This window comes from Pteropus medius, unplaced genomic scaffold, assembly GCF_902729225.1.
Source record: "Pteropus medius unplaced genomic scaffold, Ma_sr-lr_union100, whole genome shotgun sequence".
In the NCBI taxonomy this organism is placed as follows: domain Eukaryota; kingdom Metazoa; phylum Chordata; class Mammalia; order Chiroptera; family Pteropodidae; genus Pteropus; species Pteropus medius.
The window spans coordinates 101,754-114,267 of NW_024355990.1; the positions used below are offsets into that span (position 1 = coordinate 101,754).

General features: G+C 45.9%; 1 protein-coding gene across 10 annotated transcripts in view; it reads left to right on the top strand.

Annotated features, from left to right (window-relative positions):
* The window catches only part of QTGAL (queuosine-tRNA galactosyltransferase), a 47,782-nt gene that overhangs the window by 4,068 nt on the left and 31,200 nt on the right, over positions 1-12,514 (top strand). For 9 of the 10 annotated variants that reach the window (XM_039859269.1, XM_039859274.1, XM_039859266.1 and 6 more), the window contains exon 4: positions 3,420-3,484. In XM_039859269.1, the coding sequence (XP_039715203.1) occupies positions 3,420-3,484 (65 nt within the window). Of the gene's footprint in view, positions 1-3,419; positions 3,485-4,086; positions 4,167-12,514 lie in introns of all 10 variants that reach the window. The other variant, XM_039859275.1, reaches the window with a different exon arrangement.

Below are 12,514 nucleotides of genomic sequence, written 5' to 3' on the forward strand. Positions count from 1 at the left end.
GTCATAGAGATTTACCTGTTTTCTATAAAGAGTCTTATAGTTTGAGCTCTTATATGTAGGTCTTTGATCCATTTTGAACTAATTTTTGTACATATTGGCCCAGCATCATTTGTTTAAAAAACTGTTTTTTCTCCATTCAAAGTCTCGCTACCCTTGTTGAAAATCAGTTGACCATAAACATATGAGTTCATTTCTGGACTCTGTTCTCATGCCAATACTACACTGTTTGTATTACTGTAGCTTTGTGATAAGTCTTAATATTGGGATGCGTGATTCTTCCAACTTTTTTTTTTTTTAATTGTTGTGGTAATTTGGAATCCTTTGCAATTTTATATGAATTTTAAGATCAGTTTTCCATTTCTGCAAAAAAGACCATTGTGACTTTGATAGGGATTGCATCAAATCTGTAGTTCTTGTGGAGTATTGTCATTTTAATAATATTAATTCTTCCAATCCATGAACACACAATGTCTTTCTATTGACTTAGGTCTTTTTAAATTTCCTTTATCTATCTTTTATAATTAAAAATTTCTATAAACCAGTTATCGTAAAACATTTCAACTTGCTTCTGAAATGTGTAAAGACAAATTGTGGTTTTTGAAACTAGTATGAGTATCCTTTTAAAATACTCTTTAATTAAGATGCTTTCCATTTTCCATAGTCAAATGAAATAATTTGAAGGCATTGTGTTACTGCTGTGATTGTGTGTCTAATCTCCATTTTAAAATCAAGTGTTGTCTTTTGTAAAATACTTTTTATGGATTAGATATAACTTGAGGCGTTTCACATTTGTATGTATTTTATCAATAACAAAAATGAGCTGTAATATTATGCAGAAATGGAAGCATCCTGCTGCCTCTTTGAAGGTGGGAAAGGCAAGTTCATGAGGATCCTGCATTACGCATTAATGAAATGATGTTAATCTGATATATGTGAAAGGACATATTTTCCTATAACAATATTATCTTAAATAGGAAAAGTCGTATCAACTTGGGTAACATAGATCTAAAGTGTCTATTTTCAGGAGTGCTGGGTTATTTCACTTGGATTAAGATTCATTTACCATTATTTTATATTACAATAGAGCAAAACATTTCTTAATAATGTGGTCACGTGCTCAAATCAAAATAAAGCACAATCCCACCCTCTTCTCTCCAGGAGTAAGGAATGTTGATGTCACACTGAGGCCTGAGTTTTTCCTGCTGTGACCATGACAACCGGCTTCCCTCACAAAGGGTCAGGCCTCCCCAAACATCAGGCCCTGGCACAAACATTTGACTTTCTTCAAGGCAATGATATTAAAGCAAATTCCTTGTCTCTGCCAAACAGAAGACTCGTTGTGGGAAACTTCAGCCTCCTCAGAGGGCAACGTTCTCCCTCATCACCCAAACCCTTGGTTTCGACTTTTCCCCTTCTAAGCCCTAACTCTAACAAGTAACTTTTTAAACAGAACTCCTGCTGATTTAAACGTGGTCGTGGAAAGCCTCTTTTCTTTTCCACATGCAGCCCCTTGGTTTCGGCTGCCATGAGGTCTTTCTCTGGGCTCGCCTTGCTTTGCGGTGACGATGGAGATTGAGCGACAGCTGTTTCGGTGATGGCTGCTAACCCATTCCCAGGGGTCAGGAGTCGGGCATCTGCCTCCCTTGGTGCTTTTCCTTCTCTGTGGTGTCGTACCTGTGGTTTGTTGAAATCTGGGACCATTCTGCTAACGGACGTGGGTCGGTTAAGCTCGAGGATTAATCCTAGAAATTAAGCTGCTACCTGTGTGAAAGGGCACTGCTCTGGGTCACAGCCTTTGATGACCTGAGTGAGGGCGGATAAGTGTCCTTTGTTGCAGTGTGGTTGACCTCGGTGCTCCAGAGAGGGGCTGAGTGACAGGAGGGACCCACCGTCTCTCCCCTACCTTGGAGGGGTGCTTTCCTTATAGCAGCAAACCAGGGAGTGCCTTGCTGTGGCCTGAAACCAGCAGGCTTTGCTGGTGTCCCCGGGGACCGACAGCCTTCTCCAGTTTGCCTTGGCCTTGAGGACTAGATGGACTTACCCTGTTAAGTCTGCACACATCTGTTTTGCTTTGACCTTTCTCTGTGGCACCAAATCTGAAACTGTCTGTTTAACACAGTTCAGGTGTGTCTGCAGCCTCTTCCTAGGGACAGTGGGCATCCTGCCCCTCAAAGTCTCTCAGCCTCTTCTTTTTGGGCTAAATGCCTCCTCTGGGCTGCCCTGCCTTCAGCATCCAGGCTGAGCTTGCGTGGTGTTAGTTTCTGCACGCCATGCCCTGTTCGGAAACCTCTCCAGGGAGGCCCTGTCCCCTCAGCCCGACAGTCAGTCCCTGCAGAAGCCAGCCCGTGCTACCTGCCTTCTGCAGCCTGGGTGCACACCCCTCGTCGCCCTCAGTTCCTCACGCAGGACGTGTGTGCTCCGCACGGCTTTCTCTCCTCTTAAATTCTGCTGGCTTCCAGCCCCCCGCCCCTCCACGACGGCGCCCCCTCTTCATAAGCCCCACGGTTTCCATTTGCAGTGAGCCACAGGTCGCCGTTTCACTCCTAACCCACTCTGTCGTGATTTCTTTGAAGGCAAGGGTTTCGAAGACAGGTATTAAAATATATCCATGCAGAGAAGTACACCTCTCAAAACTGTGCAGCTCTGTTCTCACCAACTGAACACGGCGTGTAACCACAGCAGCCCCCCGAAGCCCCCGTGACCCTGCAGTTGCACCCTTTCCCCCGGGGCACCCACTGTTGAGTCCCAGCGGCACAGAGGCGCCGGCTGCCCTCGTACTGTGCCAGCATCAGCACAGAGCGTCCGCGCCTGTGCCCAGCGGGGTCCTTACGGGGTCCCGTCTTGGCAGCCGTGTGGTGTTCTGTGGGCCCTCGCCCCACTGGAGTGCTCGGTCACAGCGCGCGCACGTTCGGATGCGCCCACGTGCGGGGCTGTTCTCATCACTGCCCGTCTCGCTCAGTGAGCCTTTACCAGCGGTCGCACGCGTGCGTGACACGCGTCGGCCAGGGGACCACACTGTGACTCTTAGGAGCAGAGACGTTATAGAAAGCCTTCCTGCCAGAATCTGCTCAGGCACTTCCATTCAGGGACATTTTGATTTTGTTTTTTAAAAAATGTTCCCCAGGGCTTAGGTTAATGCCGTGCTCAGTGAAGGCTGCAACTTCGCTTTCGTCCAGCGAGCTCGTCCTCGCGTGTGCTGGGCCAGGTGGGCTCTTCGTGTTTTTCCACCGTGTTATTGTGTCAGCCACTAACTATGATGTTGTCGTCTTCCTTTTCATTCCGTTAAAAACTGACCTGATTTTCCACTCGATAGTGCAGAATGTTTCTTTCTTATAGTATGTATTCCATGAAGTTTTATGGAAGAGAATACTATTGAAAATCGAATTGTAAAAGAACTTCTCTCTTTCTTTTCTAAACAGTTGGATATTCTAAAAACCAGGCAGTAGCACAGAGCTCAGGGCCCTACCTTTGCTTCCTGGACTCGGTGAGTGACCCCTCATTTTATTTAAAGTGTATGTATGTACGTTGGTTCGGTAATTAAACGATCTTACATTTCAGTGTGGTTCTTGAAAAATCATTATTCTGATATATTACGATCAGACTTAAAAGTTGAGGGTGATAGATTGCTGCCTAACTACCATAGCACTTATGAGTTAATTAAGTTTGATAATTAAGGTTATGTGAGAAAGCAAAATTGCATAGCACAGAACCATATGAACAGACATACAGATAAACTGGGAAAATGTTGACAAATACAGTACTTAAAAAAGATGGATAGTCTTAAATATAAATGATTCACATAAGATGATGAGCAAAGAAAAATAGGTGCTAGATAAATAGGAAAAGAAAGGAGTGGGAACTAAATGAAGGCGGACGTGCAAATGACAAACAAAAAAATTTAACTCATTTGCAATGAAACAAATTAGTGAGATACTACCTTTAAAAACTGAGTTAACAAAGCTTTTTAAAAATGTAGATACTAAGAATATGAACTAAGAAGATGATACTTTTGGCAGCATCGTTTTGCATTTTGTATCAAGAACTTTGAAAATGCTTATGCCTTTGACTCTTAAATTTCACTTTTAGGTATTTCTGAAATTCTGAAAAAAAGATTTATGTACAAAGAAGCCTCAGCGTTCTTTATTATGATGGAAAATGAGAAACAAGTTAGTATGAAATAGTGAACTAACAAATACATTGTGGTAGATCTGAATGAGGGAATTACTATAAGGCTTATAAAATTTCTAATAACATGACAAACGATGATGATAGGTGAAAAAAGAACACATGGTCGCATACACAGTGTATGCTCAATGATGGGTTTTCTTTTTAGCTGCTTCGAAGCACACTTGGGAACACTTCTCTGTGCTCAGCCTGCCCCGGGCCCCTCCCTCCGAGTGGGGTGCAGCATTCCCAGTCTTCTGTGCATTCCTAGGGGGGCTGATGGTCTCCTTCTCAAGGGCAGCTTGGGCTCAGTTTCTGCTGGTGCTGAATTAATTCACAGCTCACGCCGACTCAGCCTCTCCTGAGTACAGGTGACCTGTGAGCAAGGTCTTGGTACCTGCAGGAGTTTGGAGACACTGTGTGCCTGGGTGAACAGACAAGGTAGAGTTGCCTGTTAAACAGCCCGTTCTTGAAAACGAACCACAACAGGAGCTGTGGTTTCCAGCCTGCTGCTTTGGTCTCTTTCATCTTCTCTCTTGCCTTTTTCTTAGACTGAAACCCCTCCGATTTCTCTGTTTTCTTATGCGGGACACTCAGCCATCCCCCTTGTTTCAGTCATCTTTCAGGTCCTGCTCTGGGGCTTGTTTTCACATGTTTCTGTAAACAAACAGACCGTTTCCACCAAAGACAGCTCCACCCATGTTGACAGTTGTGCTTTGTATGGCCCCTGGGTGAAGGGATGTGGTCGTCTTTTTTTGTTAAGGTTGCTCTTTCTGAAATACTTTATCATGATCGTGTGTTTCTCTCTAGTGGCAGTAGTGACAACATCTGAGTTGATGGTTGGTGATTGGTGGTAGATTGGAACATCCCCAACTTCCTAGCATCTTAAGATCTCCCTGGTACGCAGGTCCCAGCTTGGAGAAGTTAGTGTCCATTTTGGGCTGGACCTGGAAGAAGAGGAGAGAAATGCTCAAGCCACCTTCTCCTGCCCGCGGTCTCTTCCAGAGCTTCTTTTTTGTTCGCTGAAAGGAAGGAAAGAAAAGGCATAACAGAGATGTGTGAAGTCCGGCAGGAGTGTTAGAAAACATGGAGCCCAGATTACGGTGGTGAGCGCTGCAAACCCAGGAGTCACCTAAATAGAATTGGAAGTCAGCACAGTCACCACTGACCGCTGACAGAGGAGGACCGAGGAGGGTCTAGAGCCAGGTCCTCGAAGGGGCCCTGACTGTTTAGGGGCGGGAGAGAAAGAGCAAGTCAATGCCTGGCCTGGTCAGTCTCAGAGATCGGGAGGAAGGAGGTGGGTGAGGGTGCTCAGAGTCACAGGGTGATCTGGGGAGACAGGGAGACTCCCAGGACGGGGCGTCTCAGTGTTGGAGAAAAATGGCGGTGCAGAAGTCTGACCGAGGGAGACTTGCCCTCGACACCAGGAATTTGAATTGTTCTCAGGGTTCCGTTGAAACGAATCAAAGAGGAATGCCAAGTACAGTTTGGTGAGCTTTGAGCAGCCACAATGTTTGCGGTGGAGGTCAGTATTCTCATGAGCACTGCAGGGTGCCCCCTATCTTCTGAACACAGCTTCTTAGTTCTTGCTGTTTCTTTTTCTAGTTTCCATGGATAATTTTCCTTCTTTAATTTGAGATCCCAGGGTCTCAGGAGCACGGGCTTGAGTCAGTCATGGTCCTCAGTTCAGAACAGTCTCACCTCCGTGGCTGCGTGCTCCATTTCATCCGTTTGCTTCTGTGTTCGTGACTCTACCTGTGTATTCATTCTGACAACATTATAAGGACCCAATAACCTGCTGTCCAGAACTAGAATTTGCTCCATTGTCTGACCACATTGCCCCCTGACTCCCTCTTCCGGTGACCACCAGCCAAATGCCACGTCACCACCCCTACTGAGCTTTTTGGTATCTATACCAGCTGGTATCTATACCCCCAGTCCCCGGCTGCAGACAGGTACCAGTCTTCGGCCTGTTAGGAACCGGGCGGCACCGCAGGAGGTGAGCGGCAGGTGAGCGAGCGAAGCTTCATCTGTATCTGCAGCCGCTCCCCAGCGCCAGCATCACCGCCTCAGCTCCGCCTCAGGTCATCAGGCACTAGATTCTCATGGGAGCACCGGTCCCTGGTGCCAAAAAGGTTGGGGACTGCTGGTCTCTGCATATCTGAACGACTTAATTTTAAAACTTTACTTGTATTTAACTTTATAAAAAGGGTATAAAGTTGTATATAATATTTTGGAACTTTTAAAACTTTTTTTACTAAGATAAATCTATTTTGTTGCATGTCACATAGTTCACTCAGTTTTTAAAAATTGAAGTAAAATTTATATAGTGATATACAAGATTTCAGTGTGAAAACTCTGTGCAGAGTGAACAGTTTGATGTTTTGACAGCTGTATTCATCCATATAACCAGCACCGCGATTGCGGTCGTGGGCAGAAGGCCCTTGTGCTGCTTCTGGAGAGCAGACAGACCGCAGGTGCGCTCATATCCCATCGCCAGGGCTGCCTGTTCTCGGTTCACAGACGTGGACTAGGACAGTGTGTGCTTTTGCACTCGCTTTTCACTCAGTGTAGTTGATGTCAGGATATTTGTGTGTTGGTGGTTCACTCTGGCTTTTTATTATTCAGTGTGTGTTTTCACACCATGATCTATTTCTATACTCTACAGTTTACTGACGTTGGGCAGTTTCTAGTTTGTGTTGTTTTAATAAAAGCTGCACAAACATTCTTATGGAAGGCTTTTTGTGGATGTATATTTCCCTTTCTCTTGGGGTAGAGTTGATGAATCATAGGGTGAGGGTATGTTGAACCTTAAAAGACTCTGCTGTCACATGCGTCCCCTCCCAGCCGCTGCTGGGCGAGTCTCGGTGCCCCACCTTCTTGCCAGCATTGACATCGTGGGGCTTAGTTTCAGCCATTCTAGCAGATGTGAGGTGTGTCTCATCTCAGTTTTCAGTCTATTTCCCCAATAGATAGTGATGCTGAGCACCTTTTTATGGGTTCATTGGCCATTCTTTTGTGAAATGTCTGTTTAAATCTTTTGCCTATTTTTTTTAAAAAATTGTTTTTTTTATTATAAATAAGTTGTAAAAGTTTATTATATTATACAGATACAAGTCCTTTATCAGATAGATAGATAGATAGATAGATAGATAGATAGATAGATAGATAGATAATTTTTTTCTCCCAGTATGTGGCTTGCCTTTTTATATTTTAATGGTGTCTTTTGATGAGGAGTTTTAAATTTTTATGAAGTTTAATAATTTTTAACTTTTATGGTTCCTTTTTTTTCTAAATAATCTCTGCTTGCCCTGAAGGAGAAGTTATTTTCTTATGTTTCTGCTGGTAGTTTATAGTTTGTACTTTCGTATTTAGCTCTGTTGCCCATCTCACATTAATTTTTATGTATTATATGAAGGAGGAATCAAGGTTAGTGTTTCTCTTACGGATATTCAGTTATATCTGTTGAAGAGACTTTCTTTTTTCCATTGAACAGCCCTGATACTTTTGTTGGAAATCAGGTGGCCCTATTGGCGTAGGTTTATTTCCAGACTTTCCGATCTGTCTGCGGTGCGTTCATGTGGTCTGTGGCACAGCACCCCATGGAGCGCACACTGTGTTTATTCACACCTCTTACTCCGGGGCGTTTGGGCTGTTTGCACATTGCTCTCGTGGGAAGCGCCGCTGCGAACTTCCCGCATGCGTCTCCTGTAGGACGCGTGGAAGACTTCCTCTGGGGTCACACCCGGGCGTGCAGTTCCAGGCTGCAGGGACGTGCAGCTTGACCTCAAGGAGGGACGCGGAGATGGCCCGTGTGTCGGTGCCCCCACAGCACTCGGTGTTGCGGGCTCGGAGCCGTTTGCAGTGGATGCAGTGAGGCTGTGCCTCCTTGTGTCTTGGCTTGTGCTCCCCGCTCTCGAGTTTGGCCAGCACTGGCTGTGAGCGTCCTTTTCCCGTGATGTGTTTGCGCCTTTCCACTCATTTTTCTTTTTCAAACTTAGAGAAAAGTGGCAAGGACAGTACAGAGAACTATGTGCTCACGGCCAGTGCTGGGCCGGCAGCTCGAGCGCCTGTGTGTTTCCCGTGGAGGACAGCCCCTCGGCCCAGGGCAGTGACCTCCGCTCTCTCTGCGTGTCGTGTCTGTCACCTCCTCAGACCAGAACGTCCTGCAGCTCCTGGACTTCCCCGTCTTGATGGTTTGCAGGGCCCCGAGCACTTGTGTATAATGCTCCTTCAGGCTGGCTTGGAGCCCGGGGAGTGGAGCGGAGGGGCGGGGAACGCAGAGTGCAGGGTGCTGTCCTCGCTGTCCTCGAGTCACTTCTCCTGTCTCATAGCTAGTGGCGCACGAATTTATACAGGTTTCGTGCCAATATGTTTATACCTGAAGTGAACTTGAGGTTTTTCAAATCAAAGGTACTTTTCTATGTCTTAAAAAGTCATACGTTGCATTCTGTTTTCGACAATTATCATGGTAAACAAACATTCTCCTCCATTAAAATAAATAATTGACAGAAAGCTCAGTGTTTTCTGTAGAAAATGTCTTACAGACTTGTCAGCTGATTGAGGCAAGTGTTGATGTCTGTGTGGTATGGGGGTACACGTTTGGCGGGTTACAGACTTCTGTTCCCCAAAGCCTAGCCATTTGCAGCCCAGGCCGTCGGGATGGCCAGCACCGCCCGCTGTCCCCCAGCCCACCCACCACTCCTGCCCCAAGACACGTACCACCCGCTCCCTGCAGCCCCTCTCTTCCCTTTCCTGGGAAAAAGGTATGGGCTCGTGTTTCAGACCCAAGACTTGAGGGTTTTAGCTGGCTTGGGAGCAGGGCCACATGACTTCAGGGGTGACTTCCCAAAAGGCTCAAGCAGCATCCACCGAGAGGCAGGTGGAGGGGTGGGTGATCTCTCGTGATGGGCCCTGCACACGGGTGAGGACATCTGTGTGGGCTGTTCCACTTTTGTTCTCTGAAAGAAGAGCGGGTTCCTACTCTTCCGGCTCATGTTCAGAAAGGGGTTCCTTGCACAGAGGAACAAGAAGGTCACTGAGGAAAAGGCTGGCGTGAGCCCTGAAGGGCCAGCCCTGAACTGCTCTGGGGGTGGAGCCAGCACCTGACCCCGCCCCCCACCACAGCAGTAAACTTGGGAAATGTTTTTTATTCGCATGGAGTGTTTTCATCCTAAGGCTCAGGCAAGGGGGTGGCCCGGCTGTTTGTTCCGCTGCTCCGCCAAAGTGCTGGTTCTGAAACCCAGTGGCCAGCGAGACAGCCTGTTGGAAATGCAGAGCTCACCGGTGACCCTGCTGTAACCACTTCAGAGTGCTGCTTTCCAGTCGGCCCCGTGCCGGGTAGCCCCTGCGTCACCTCCACCTGAGCCCGCGTTTCCCCACGTTCACGGGCGGGTGGGCGCTGGGCGTGGTGCGCGTCCCGGGTGGACGCTCCCTCCATGGCGCCCCAAGCCCTGAGCTCCTCCCCGGGATCCGCAACTTCTCCAGCGCGGGGTCCTGTGTCTTCTTGAGTCGTGGGCTGTGTGGCAGCAGGGACCTCCGTCTACAGCACTCTGTCCCTGCGACCTGGAAGGGGATGAAGGCAGCGACCCCGCCCTGAAGGGGCCGCAGCCGGGCTCGGGCTCGGACCTGCTGGAGACGGCGGGCGGGCGGAGGTTGTAAGGAAAGCTGCGTGGGAATCGCGCCCACAGGGGGCGCTGTCCACTCTGCGCAAACCCCAATCCCGCTCAAAACGGGCGTGTCGGGGCAGTGCCCTCCAGCCCAGCTTCTCCGCGTGCCCCCTCTTCCTGCCCAGCTTCGGGCTGCTTCTCGGAGGGGATGTTCCTTACCTAGTCCCCAGTTAAAAGGAAGTCTTTCCTCAACCCAGAGCGAGATGCCAGGGTCGGGGGGCAGGGCTCTGGGAGGGGCGGGGCTTGGATGCGCCGGGCTTAGGGTTCTGTTGGAGGTGCTGTCAGCAGAGTAGAATGCACACTTGAATTTTGCACGTTTGGTTGTAAATTATTTTTGTTTTCATGCTATTATAGCTGTAGAAAAATCACATGCATATGGGTGGGTGCTAGAGGGGATTTATGACAGTGAAAAGTGTGCTTTGGGAATTATGATATTGTGTAATACTTAACATGTCTGGTATTGTCGCAAAGGAGTTTATGCAGTAAACCCCGACTGTAATGATATTTTTAAAAAGCATCATGGAGTGAATTCAGATTAAAATTTTTTTGGTAAATATTCAGTATACTTTATTAGAGACACTATTTTAAAATTCAACTTGACTATTATTTCCATATAATTAAATAGACCCAATTAAGTGTGCATTCAATGAATCCGACAAATGTGTACATCCATGTAGAACCCCTCGGTCAGAGCGTGGACGTTTGCCTCGCCCCAGAAGTTTCCTTCTGCCTTTTCGCAGTCATCCCCTAGTCCCTGAAGCAAGTATGCGTTTTATTTCTATAGAATAGTAATCTAATTACCTAATGATCTGTTCTGGTTAGTTTTTTTTGTGTTACAGAACTTCATATAAATGGAATCATGCACTATGCACCCGTGTGGTTGGCTTCTTTTGCTCAGCATGATGTGTTTGAGATTCATCCACATCATCGCTTACTCAGTAATTGTTTTTCTCGTTGCTGAGTTGTGTATCCCAGTGTGTGGACAGACTACAGATAGTTTGCCTGTGAAGTCATCCCTTGGTGGACATTGGCAGCGTTTCTGCTACTTGGCCGTTAAGAGTAAAGATGCTGTGAAAATTTGTGCGGTCTCATCGTGCACATGTGTGTTCATTTCTCTTGAGTACATATCCAGGGACAGAACTGCTAAGTGACATAACACATGCATGTTTAACTTAGTGAGAATCTTGGAAACTGTTTTCGAAAGAGAATGACCCATTTTACACTTCCACCAGCAATTTACGAGAGTTTCAGGCCTGTATTCTTGCCCACACTCGGAACTGTCTTTTCCATTTGAGCCTTCGTGGTGTGCATGAGCTGTGTCTCACCGTGGCTTTGGTCTGCAGTTCCCTGATGACGCAACATGTGAACATTTATTTGGATGCTTATTGCTCAAGCGTCTGTCTCCCTGTGTGAGGTGTCTGTGCCAACGCCACACAGTAGCCTTACGTGCAGATTGTAATTTGATACTGTAAGTTCACTTGTTCATCTACTTCAGTATTTTTGGCTATTTTAAAAAATCTTTTTGCATTTTTATATAAATGTTAGTCGTTTTTTTTGATTTTAACAAAACCTGTGAGGATTTTAGTTGGAATTTGTTTGTTCTATAGATGAATTAGGGGAGAACGGACTTCTTTACAATGAACATACATCCGTTAGTTTACTTAGGTTTTCTTTACGTTATCTCAGTAACCGGGTATAGTTTTCACAGTAGAGAGCTTACAGTCCTTCGTTAAATTAATACTGTGGTATCTGATTTTTTAAAAAATATTTTTATCAGCTTTATTGAGATATAATTCACATAAAATCCACCCAATTAAAGTATACAAGTCAGTGGTTTTTACTTTATTCACAATGCTGTGCAACCATCACCACCGTCTAATTTTAGACCATTTCCGTCACTACAAAATAAAACGCCCATCCATACCCCGTAGCAGTTAGTTACTCCTCACGTTTCCCGGGTTCCAACCCCCCAGCCCTTGGCAGCCACTGGTCTTTCTGTCTCTGTGGGTTTGTCTGTTCCAGACATTTCCTATAAATGGAATCATGCAAAATGTGGCCTGTGACTGGCTCCTTTTACTCAGCACGATGTTTTCAAGGTCCTGGTGCCACTTTATTCCTTTATGTTGTTGCCTAACAGCCCGTCGCGTGGAGGCCACATCGTGTCTATCTTTTTGCCATTTAGCCATTCCATGAACGTTTGGGTCGTTTCCACTTTTTGGCTTTTATAAATAATCTTGCCGTGAACATTCCTGTACAAATTTTGGTGTAGATAAACATTACAAATTTGGGTGTAGATAAACGTTTTCTGCTCTCTTAGGTGTTTACCAAGGCTTGGAATTGCAGGGTCGTATAGTAACTCCATGTTTAACATTTTAAGGAATTGCCAGAGTGTTTTCCAAAGTGGCTACTCCATCTTACATTCTCACCAGCAATATATGAGAGTTACTTGGTGTTTTGATACTGTTATAAGGGGCATCATTTAAAACTTTGCAGAGATAAAGAAATTAACTTTTATCAATCTTGTATCCAGAAACCTTGTTAAACTCACTTTTAATGCTAATATTTCTGTATTTTCTCTTGGATTGTTTATATACACAATCACTTCCCCTCTTTATAATCCTTTTCTTTATTTTTCTTGACTTCAGTCTCCATAATTTGTTAAATAGAATTCACGAGAATGG